Here is an 11,879-nt window from a genome sequence, read left to right as displayed (position 1 = left end):
CACCACTGCATTACCAGTTTACGAGATGTCAGTGAACGCAGCAGCAGCAGCAGCACGTAGGGGACTGATAGTAGCAGAGTCCCGCCCCTATGGGCGGAGACACGTGTGATTGACGGTCACCTCCCGAGAGAGTTTCATGGACTCACCTCTCTCTCTCTCTCCCTCCCTTTATCTCTCCCCCCGCTCTCTCTCCCTCTTTCCTCTCTCTCCCTATCATTCCCTCTCTCTCCCTCTTTCCTCTCTCTCCCTATCATTCCCTCTCTCTCCCTCTTTCCTCTCTCTCCCTATCATTCCATCTCTCGCCCTCTCCCTCTCTCCCTCTCCCTCCCTCTCTCTCCCCTCCCTCCTCTCTCTCTCCCTCTCTCTCTCCCTCCCCCCTCTCTCTCCTCTCTCTCTCCCTCCTCCCTCTCTCTCCCTCCCTCCCCTCTTCTCTCTCTCTCTCCTCCTTCTCTCTCTCCCTCCCTCTTCTCTCTCTCTCTCCTCCCTCCTCTCTCTCTCCTCCTCCTCTCTCTCACCTCCCTCCCTCCTCTCTCTCTCTCTCTCTCCCTCCCTCCCTCCCTCCCTCCCTCCCTCCTCTCTCTCCCTCCCTCCTCCCTCCCTCCCTCCCTCTGTCTCTCTCTCCCCTCCCTCCCTCTCCCCTCCCTCTCTCTCTGAGCAGGAATGTGGAAACGGGAGTCAGTCCTCTTCCTCTGAGTCAGTCGGCGGACGCACGTCTCCACTCTGCAGCGCACGGGAGTGAATAATTGATCCTGGGTTTCATGTATTGATGAGGAGGAAGTGATCAGTGAACGGATTCTGCAGTCACTTTGTGGGGGAGACATTTTTTATTCCCCTCGACTGAAGGAGGAAAAGTTTGGGACCCACCAACAGATCTGGAGTCCGCAGATGGAAACAGACCCTCGGTGCACAGAGAGCGCGCCTCCTTCTCCCAACATGTAAGATCTCCTCCTCGTCTTCCTCCTCTTCCTCCTCTTCCTCCTCTACTCTGTTTTCATTATTAACATTCCGACAGTGGGAGCACTGCGATAAAACGACGTGTTCCCCGAGGTCACCCCCAACACAACACAACACAACCACCACAGTGTTCCTGCTGTGTGTGTGTCTGCGGAGACTTTCCCACTGTCTGAGCTCCTCACTGTGTATTTCACATGGTGTCATACATGTGATGGTGTGATGCATGACAAGTTTATTACACGACTGACTAACTTTTCATTTATTCCACACGCAGAAACCAAAACGCATGTGCTCTGATCATGAGCAGATTCCTCACATGTTGCATTCGTCATCATTCATTTCCATCAGATCTCCAACTCCATAACACTTTGAAACCACATTGTGTTACTGAGCATGGCCCTTGACTTATCTCTGAAAAGTCCACTTAACCAAACTCACAACTAAATAACAAGAAACGTCCATTTATATAAATAATAAGTTTATGTAAACTACTATAAACTATATAAAGAAACAGGAATAGAGGTGTTATGTCATTGCTTGTGCTATCGGTGTCCATCTTATAACAAAATAAAACTACTTCTCTGCAGCTATACTCAATAAAACCTGTTCTTCCAATAATAAACTGCCCATATAGTATATACAAGTTGTTATCGTGCCTATAAGATGCTTCATTCATTGAAATAACAACTAATCTGTCACGTTATCATTTAGTGGCCTGGTTTCTATATGATAATAACGAGAAATGTCTTTAATACATAAGTAAGATGGGTAAAAATCACTTATTATCAAACCTCAGTTGATTGTTAAATGGCCTGAGTTTGATCATTAATGGATTCTAAGTAAATTATAACTGATTTGAATCCATTTTCCATCAACTGAACTATTTATTTGTCTGTTAATCTGCTCACATCATCATTTAGGAAAAGTCTTCGAAGACTTTAACAGATCTTACTCACTAACCACAAAACCACATGAAGCCGCACTGTCTTAGCTTCTCTAACTCCTCGTGTTATTGTGGTATTAAGACATTAACAATGATTTTGGGGATTTCTAACTGTGGTTACTTAAGCCATAAAGTCAACAACTTGTTCCCACGGAGGATTTTCTGTGTCAGTGCTCAGTCTGTGCATTTCTCTTTCCCCTCGCAGGGACCCGCAGTCACTGAGAAGGTGAAGACTTGCCCGTGTTAAATGCTCAGTGCGAGGATCCCCACAACACAGCGACTGCTCATATAACTGCTGTTAGTTCAGTGACTGTGTGAACCGCTCGCAGACTGTTGACCATGGCGACTAGTCTGACATGTACGGGTGTGATCTGGGCCCTGCTCTCCCTGCTGTGTGCCGCCGCCTCCTGCGTTGGCTTCTTCATGCCCTACTGGCTGCTGGGGACACAGATGGACAAGCCTGTGTCCTTTGGCACGTTCCGGCGCTGCTCCTACCCGGTGAGGGACGAAGAGAGACAGGCCACCGTCATGCTGGAGCAGTGCGGGCGCTACGCCTCCTTCAACGGCATCCCGAGTCTGGAGTGGAGGATCTGCACGGTGGTGACGGGCGTGGGATGCGGCCTCCTCCTGCTGGTGGCGCTCACGGCGCTCATGGGCTGCTGCATCTCGGACCTCATCTCGCGTACCATTGGCCGTGTGGCCGGTGGCATCCAGTTTGTTGGAGGTAAGAGTGCGATTTTGTGTTGTTCTGAGTGTGTTTATGCCTGAAGCTGTTTTCAGACATGACCTGCGGGTAAGATCTGGAGAATTGGCTGCGGAGTTTACCTACAGTTTGCCTTTCACACATGCACAGTGTGAGGTTCTCAGGGAGAGGTGGAGCAGGCAGAGGCAGGAAGTGACGTATTAACTCTGCTGCGGAGATCACGTGATTTTCTTGACGACACACAGACATCTGTGTCAGTTCAACCTCTATTGACATTTACTTGGGTGTCGTCCAACGCCTTTTCACTGAGAGATTCCAGACAATCCAGCAGGGGATCCCATGCTGTGTTCATACATCGACTCCTCCTGGATTTCTACGGACTTTATATCTGGAAGCCAGGAAGTCTGCAGAAACTATGGAGCATCTCACTCAGACATTTGCGTTGCAGAGAAAACACGAAGGACCTGCAGATTTCAGTGCTTGTCTGAAAGCAGCGTGACGGTGCCTGTTCTCAGTGAAGTTTTCATCTGACTGAGGGAGTAAAGTACAGAGACTCTGATAATCATTATGGAAAGATCTGCGGCTATGAAATGTTAAACAGTCCGATCACACACTCGTTACACTTTGCTTTTCATTGACAGATTCTCTTTAACTCCTAAGATTTAGATGTTTGCATTGATTCGGGATGTTTTAATGGCCGCAATTAACTTCTCATCAAATTAGTTTGGAACTCATGGACAGGATTGTTGTTCACGGAACAAAATCACGTTGACGAGGGAAAACAAGGAGGCATAGAAATCCGGATAGCCATGCAAATTCTACCTCTGGCCAAGTTCTCCTTGGCAGCAAAGGCGGCTGTCGGCGCAGGAAAGCTGTCGTTTCCTCAGATATCCAGACTCCACAGGAAATGAAAAGTCCGCCTGCAGGATCGCGGTGATGTTGCTCACTTAATAATGTTGGGTCAGTTTGCATTTTTTTTATTGTAGAGCACGACAGCAGTTTAAAAGCAACCCACCCGGGGTTCTGCCCATTGCTGTTCGTAGCAAAGTGATTTTTGGACGATTGTTTTGAAAATGTGCTACAAGATGAATTGTTGATTTTGGGATGAACTTGTTGGTGCCAGGAAGTGGAAAGGTCACATAGTTTGTGAATGTTTTTTGGTCATTTAAGGCTTTGGCAGAAAAATTCACTGGGTGTGTCCATTCACAATCCATTCCCCTTATCCTTGGGGTTGGGGGGGGGGATGGAGCCAATCCCTGCTGACATTGAGCGGGGGGGGCAGGGTTATGGGAGGAGTACACAGAGAAAAACAATCTAGACAGGAGAACATGCAAACTCAACAAGCTGGGATTCACACCAGGGACCTTCTTGCTGTGCTAACCCCTCCTCTGGGTGCAGATATTGTAAATATAGTGGAACATGAGAAGGAGAAACAAAGAATATTTCCTGTATTTACTTGTCTTCTCTGTCGCTCTTCCTTTCTTCTGTGCAGCAGACGTTTGGCATCGCTTCCCGTCTTTTGTTTTGCATTTGACTGATGAAATGATGGAAAATTGGGCTTCACCGGGGCTGCGAGCCTGCCCAAAATACGTCAGTGCGATTTTCAGCTCTGGGTTTAATCCAGAATGTGTCTCTTTAAGTTGAAAAGAAAACCCACGCCCTTTCTCTGTCTCTGAGTTCCGTCCACGCTGCAGCTCATGGCCACGAAAAATGTCTTTCTTTTTGTTTGTTTGATTATCGTAAGTGGACACGGCTCCAGGACTTGTTTATGTATACTGTTGATTTTGCACATGTGCTCTCCCGGGACGTGAGGTCTGAGGGAGAGCTTCCACCCGAGCTGCTGCAAGTTTCTCTGCCCTAGTTTAAGGAGCTGCGGCGCTCCAGCCCTTTCATTAACTCCAAACCGTTTGCTTGCATACTGTGGCTCACCACTCCGCTACTTGCAATCCCCATCACTTGAGTTTGGCTTTAAGAAAAAGTGATGTGACAGAGAAGCAGGTTGCAGGGAGATTTTGACAGAGCTGCCAGGTTTGGCAGGAGGATAAATCTTCAGAGGACCACCGCGACGCAGCATGTCCTAGTTCTAAAAGGCTTAGCTACTTAGGAACATCTGTATTAATGATGTATAATATGGAGGATGATTAAGGTGAAGGCTTCAGAAATGGAAGGAGAGCTCCCCTTTAAAGCCAGCAACCACCCCATACATAGAGATTTACAGCAAGCTGCTATTTTTGGTTATAGGATTAAAAAACCTCTCTCTGAGTTTCATGCCATTTCCCTCTTCTATATTTTTTTTTTGACAGCTCACGTTTTCCAAACACACACGAATTCAGATGCAGGGATAGCGGAGGGAGGGTGGGCAGATCCTCTAACTTAAATACAGGCGAGCCAAAAGGCAGAGATGTCTCAAAAGGACTAATTGGAAGTGACACAATTGGGAAGCTCAGTGGGCTGTTCCCTGTATTGTCTTCTATCGCTTACAAGGAAGGAGAGAAACGTTCAGAGAGCTCGACAGACGGGGGGGGGAGAAGGATGGAGAGGAAAAAAAAAACCTGATAATTGAAACGTTCAGCATTTACTTCTTATTAGCGGAGAACCTCGCTGGGAAGTAAAGATCTGCGGGGGGAAAAACAGAGAATGTGTGCCGAGAGATATGATCAAATCTCTGTGATTAGCGGGAACAGGGAGTGGGAGCAAATGAGGCGTACAGTCGGTGAGGCGGTGCATGCAAAGAAGCCTCACGGTTCACCGTCTGATGCCAGTATCATCCTGCTTTTGTGTTTCCCTCTCCGCTCGCATTGTCCGCTAATGAAGAGGGTCTTTTTTTCCACAGAGGCCGCAGCCGCAAATAAAACATCCACTTTATATCTCCCCCCGTAGTTTGATTCAATCCAATGAAATGGATTAGAGCTGAAAGGATTTATCAACACTTTGTCTCATTAGCCGCTGACCTGACGTTTTAACAATAACTATCGTTGCTGTCAGTGTTGTTGTTTACCTCCTTTTAATGCCGTTTCCGTCCCTGTTCACTTTTGTTTTCCGGAGCTGGTTAATTACTACTGGCAAAGGCCCAGATTGCCTCTACAGGCCAGAGAGTTTAGGTATATGAGACCGTTCATGGCTCATAAATCAAAGACCTGCGATCTCTGTGCTGCTTACATTAAACAACTGCTTTCACTGTAGTTTCTTCTCTTAGTTATGCAGCGGCACCGACTCTAAACAACTGCGGCGCAGACGGGGGGGGGGGTGATCACACATTAAAAGATTTCTGACTTGGACAAACAAATGCACGTGCACGAACATGCACACGCTCTCAAATCCTTGTCTTGTCAGTTTTTTGGATGCTTCCGAGCAGAGCTGCAGCAGGAAGAGAGCTTTTAATCATTTGTTTTCAACTGCCAAGATTTGAGAACTTTATGGACCTTTTTTCTTTTTTACATATTTTTATCCTCTTGCCTTTATTTCGATGCTGTTGTCTCCTCTTCCTCTTTCCTCTCCGCGCCTGACAGGCAGTTATGTTCCGACATTTGTTTTGACAGGCCCCCGTGACTGGATGATCACCCGTTAAATATTTGTGATAGGAGCCTGGGGCCTCTTCCAGTCAGTTTGCATTGGAGCGTTTTTTCCCAGAGACACTCCTGCTTATAAAAGCGAGACACGTGATCTGCTTATGGGACAGTTCAGGAAATCGTCGAGATACCCATCATATCACTTGAGCCATTTTCATCCTTGAACTCTGGAAAATGACCCGATAAGTGTGACTGAACTCCGGGGCTTGTCTTTCACATATGATTTTTTTTTACGAGGAGGCTGGCAGGAGAACCGCTGGAGAATGTCCGCAGCAACTGACTTGGACATCTGTGTTCTCACATACAGCCCCTCCGGGTAGTTTCAGGAGATTATCTGGAGTTCGGTGTATTTCTGAGAGCAGCATGAGGTCCAGTTGCAGCTTGAGAAAGAAAACTAGATCACTGCAGTTAGACTTTTGAGGCTTGATGCCAAATTTGGAAGAGATAGTGGTTGCACTGGATGTGTTTACAGGTCTGTTAAGATAGACTTTCTGATTTATCTTCCCTCCAGTCCTCATTGGCTTTGCTCATTGTTTTTGTATATCTTTCCTTTACCCCTCGAACTGCTGCGGATTCTGAACTTCAAATATGTATTTAAATCCGCAGACGTCTGAAAGGGCTCAATTCCTGGCGCAGGCCGCCCCACTGACCTGTTGAACTTACAGATTTCGGTGATGGCCGTGCGCGCGCTGAGTCTCCGCCACCAGGATTGTGTTTCAGATCTCAAATCCTCGTCTTAGACAGACTTAATTCATACACTGTGCGGCTCACTTCAATGGATTAATAGGCTTATGATGTAGACCGGCTGCCAAGTTCAACCGAAATCCCCAAATCATTTATAAACTGGAAGGAAAACAATGTGAAAATGCCAAAAAGTACAGTAATGTAATCTAATTTTACTCTCACCTGATAAAAACGAAAACCACGGCGCTCTGTTTCCAGAGATAACAAAATACTAATTAGTTAAAAATGCGAAAGACAATGAGATATTTTCTGCATGACCAACAAAGGAGCCGCTCAAAGGTGGAAAATTGGAAGACTAGAGGTTTTTGAGTAATGAGACACATTTAACCAAAAAGTTTTGTGTGTGTGAAAGCGTGAAAACAGTACTCGTACACGGGGCGTGCGCCAAACCGGGGAAGCAATCTGGCATCCCAGAGCTTCTGAACATGACTTGCAAATGTGAACCTGGTTTATGTCACTGACAACTCTCCCCTGTTTCCTTTTTCAAGACAATCAGTCAATGGAAACCACTCTGATCCAGAAAAATCAAAGGTCCCAAACGTTGATTTGTTGCATTCGAAGCCAAAGTAGAATCACCAGTCACATTACGTGAGGCCGCGGTAAAGCCTGTCGCTCCAAAACACGCCTGAAAATCTCTCCAAAATATTGCTTTGACCCACAGAGAATGTCAGCTGGACTGAAATCATTTCCGCTCTTGATAAAAATGTCAGGAGATATAGCCACTCAAGGCTGCAGGGTATAGGCTATATTTTATTGAGAAGGCGAGTTGAACTGCTATGTCCTTGAAGACGAAGGCGAAATAAAAAGACGAACGATATAATATACGACGGGCTCTGCTTTGTCGGGGGGGGTATGTAGGGTACGAACAGAGGACTTTACATTCACCGATGAGGTGTTGTGTTTGACCTAAGACATTTCACCGCCACAAGGGAAGGTTGAGCTCAGCAGCGATTCTATAGAGTCTATTTATATCATTGTTGAGATAAGTCCCAAAAACTCATCACAGTTTTTGGAGGAAAAATTGGACGCCATCACCTCTCTATGGGCTACGAGCATTTATTATTGATTAGAGACATTTAATATCTATTACATTAAATATTACCCCAGGGCTCTGCCAGCTCTTTGATGAAATGAGATCACAAAAATAGGATTTTTCACAAGCATCTGTTTTCCGACGCTCCCTCGTGAGGTCGCTCGGAGTGAGATGACAAACTTATAATTGTTCGACTCACATTTATCTTCTGACCAGTCGCAGAACTTTTCGGTGTTGATTTCTTCAAAGCCGAACGAAATAGAAAAGCTTTAAAAACTGTGAAACGAGAGGCAGAATCTAAGCAGATGAAACCACATTAAACTGGTTTGACTGAGCTAAAGGACATGTTTGTATGGGGAAACAGTAACAAAGCAGCACGTTGGCTCAAGCCTCCGCGGCGTGCACCGCCTCACCGGCCAAGCTGGTTGAAAACTTCCCACATCAGCCTCCACTGAAGCTGCAGCTGATCTGAAATATCAAATAATTGGCTGCGTTGCCTTCTGGGAAAGCTTCTCCATTTCGTTTTCTGGTTGATTGGCTCTGTTTACACCTCTGCGCCAGCATCTCGTTTGCCCACACTGGTGTGGAATGTCAGTAAATGAACAATATGAAGCCGCAGAGAGGATAGACACATGAAATACGTTCGATGCCGGGCCGATTCCTGTCAAGCTCGCCTCTGTCTAAGTGTATCACATCCCTGAGTAACTGCTTTGTTCCCCCAGAGGTGACCTCTAACACATAACATGTAATACAATATCGCGGTGGTCCAGGCAAAATGAAATTATACATACCACATCTGTCTCCACTACCTCTGTAGCGTAAAACGAATGGCAGGGGCGTGACCAATAACTATAAGGACATGTAAATAAATTAAATATGTTCTGCTAGTGTGGTTTCCAAAATGTTGCCGGGGGCTCTTTGGCACATGAGTGTGTTGCCCTGCTCGAGAGCCATACCAGCACAGCCAGGAGCTTTGTCCTTGTGTCGGCTTTGTGAGTTCTTGCCAGCTGGATCGCGCCCAGTCCCAGAATGTGTGCTTCCACTCCCCACTCACCGCTCGCACTCGTTTTCAAGAGGTGGGCTCCAGCAAAAATGAAACTGCATCCATATGAGGAAGGCTTTTGGATGAAGAGCTCATGTTTCCAGGGGAAGATTCTCACTGGGACAGCCTCTCTTGACAGTCATTGTTTTCGTGGTGTGCGATGACAGGACACATCCGGGGGCCGGGGGTAAATATTCCCTGACGTGCCGTGTTATCCTTTTGCTTCCAAAACCCAATCTGTATTCCTTTGTCCTCGTAGGCCTGCCACATTGATGTGACGATGATGAACTGCACTGTCTCCTCTGCCATGTAGGCATTGGATAAAACTAATGAGATCGCAGCGGCCCATATTTTTGATGGGAGTAAACCAGGCCTTTTCGCTGCAGACTAGAGTCCTGTGTAATGGTTTTTAAAACGCCATCTTGCTCTTCGCTTCTCACATTTCCGGCCACTGATGGTTATAAAGTGGACATCGCTTCCTCTGGGTTGATTGATCACCTAAAGTGCAGGCCACTCTTGCAACACTGTAATGCGCTCATTCAGCCCGGCAGCTATTTTTTTGCTCAAAGCCCCACCAACACCACGAGGGTGGTTGGAGTCAAGAGGGCAGCGAAACGTAGCCTGTGCACCAAAGTCTTTTTTTTTTACTCCTGCCACTCGTTCGCTTTTCATTTTGTCTCAGGATGAACTCAATTCTCCTTTTCTGCCCTGTTGGGCTGCTGTTGTATTATTTCTAGCGCTCCCAGTCTTTAACTTTCTATTTCAGCCTTGTTTCACCTTTCCCCTAATTTTGCTTTTCTATGCACCCCTCTGTGAGCTTCCCCTTTCCTTCTCCTTCTCTTTCCCTTGCTCTCCTCCTCCTCCTCCTCCCCCTCCTCCTCCTCCTCCTCCTCCTCCTCTTCCTCTGCTGTCCGCTGCAAGTCTGCAAAATTAGATCGGGGCAGCACCCAGTGACCCGAACAATGGACATGGGTGCAGCCAGAAAGACAGAAAGAGAGAACACATTAGATATAAGGCAGACAGAAACAGACAGACGCAGGGCGGAAAGCCCAGCATCAACTGGGATTAAATTTTGTCAAACAGGAAGTCTGGGGAACCAAAGGACAGACAGAAAGGTTATTTCAGTCTGTTACTCTGTTAAGTCATTGTTTTCACTGTCAGAGAAGCAAGCGTGCAGCTCGCTGGGTTGTTTTTGTCACCGGAACAAGAAAACGTGTCTGGTGTGTCTGGAATTATAATAGCAGTTAAAACAGAGAGAAAGGCCGCCTAATAGTTGAGGGGAATTAATGACTTTTATAAATCAATTTAGCATTGCCGAAAATATGATTTATAAAATGATGAATTGCAAAACAACAAATGAACGGCAATTTTGATAATTTATCAAGAATGTCAAACATTTTGATTCAGCTAATAATGTTAGATTATTTGCTGTTTAAAAAAAAAAATCTATTAAACTAAAGACAAAACAAGCAATAAGATTGTGACGAGGCTATTTCTTACTGAGCTAGTCTGCAGTCGTCATTAATTTTGCAGATCATGAATCAGTGGTACCTGATTGGATTCATAAAAGGATCATAACAATTTTAATAACATCCAAGAGTCATACTAAGTTATTGAACACATATATCACATGAACCTCTACAATGTGTTGGCTGGAGCTACTTGTATTTCAACCGTCTGATGTCAGATGGTACTGATGATGATGCTACTCACAGCTGGTTATACAAGGCAACTTTTTGTATTGCCACAGACGACTTGCAAAGACAATAATTCTCCCTCGTATCAAACTCAGCTGTGATCCCACGCACACAAAAATGTTGAGGTGTGTTTATTACCTCTGCCAAGGAGGTAAGGTTTTCTCCCCTGTCCACTGGTTGGTTGGTTTTTCAGCAGGGTTTGTGCTAAAATCTGTTTTCCACAAAACCTGGTGTAAGGAAGAACCCACTGAATTTTGATACTAATCCTGACAAAGGGGACTTTTTCCCTTACATTGCAAGATAGGGATTTTTTGTCATTTTCACTGATTTCCCAGGGAAGAAATCATGAATCTTGATGAAAAAAACATATATAGAGGAGTGATATTTATGAGTGTGCAACTTGATTGTATTTAAAGGGGCCCTTTGCCTTTGGCTATGGTATTCTCTCTATCAGACTAGGATCATTCTAGTTACTGTATGTCTGTTGTTTCATCACAGGACAGAGAGTAAAATGGGAAATTTCTTTCCTCGATCTTCTACCATATCAGTGATTCGCTCTGCGACGGCTTAGCTTAACTGATAATTTGGCACCAGGCACGTTTTCACAAAATCTCCTTCTAAATGAGGTTTCAGCTTCTCAGCTATTAGTTTGCACAAATGTGAAAAATCTGCTGGTGGCATCAGAGGAAAGAATCCAGGGTCCGGGGTGAAGGAACGACAGAGACACACTGGCTGCCAGCTCGACATATTCATAGATGAAGGAAATTCATTTTCATGAGTTTCTTTTATTTTCTAAGACCCAGAACAGAAAAGGGCGAACCAGCAAGAAAACACATATCCCATCTTTGCAGCTGAAATGTAAAACGGTGAACTTGCGTGAACGGATGATTCACGGCTCAGACAGATGCTTCACAGATGGAGGCGGCTCCGCTTCCCTGTATCACTGGTGACACACGTTGTCGAGGGTGTGTTTGATGTCAGCGCCTTGGCCTGTACTTGCAGTGAGCAATGCTTAAGTCACCGGTGGGGCTGCGAGAATAAACCCCCCTTTCATTCAGTGTGAGCCTTCTTAGTTTCTGTGGCAGAGAAACTCTCAAAAACACAAGGAGAGAACAAGAAAAAAAAAACTGTTTTGCCGAACTTCCCCACATGTTATGTCTAATTAGGAATGAAGAAGATGGAAAGCCCAAATTT

At 45.7% G+C, this 11,879-nt stretch overlaps 1 protein-coding gene across 1 annotated transcript in view; it reads left to right on the top strand.

Moving 5' to 3' along the window:
* Positions 1-649: 649 nt before the first annotated feature.
* LOC118105826 (LHFPL tetraspan subfamily member 6 protein) overlaps positions 650-11,879 on the top strand; it is a 46,830-nt gene continuing 35,600 nt past the window's right edge. The window contains exons 1-2 of the mRNA XM_035153760.1: positions 650-935; positions 2,103-2,621. Coding sequence (XP_035009651.1) covers positions 2,237-2,621 — 385 coding nt within the window. The 5' untranslated portion in view covers positions 650-935; positions 2,103-2,236. The remainder of the gene's footprint in view (positions 936-2,102; positions 2,622-11,879) is intronic.

This window comes from Hippoglossus stenolepis, chromosome 4 (genome assembly GCF_022539355.2).
Source record: "Hippoglossus stenolepis isolate QCI-W04-F060 chromosome 4, HSTE1.2, whole genome shotgun sequence".
Classification (NCBI taxonomy): domain Eukaryota; kingdom Metazoa; phylum Chordata; class Actinopteri; order Pleuronectiformes; family Pleuronectidae; genus Hippoglossus; species Hippoglossus stenolepis.
Note: the sequence above shows the minus strand (reverse complement) of the source record. Positions and strands in the feature narration are given on the sequence as shown.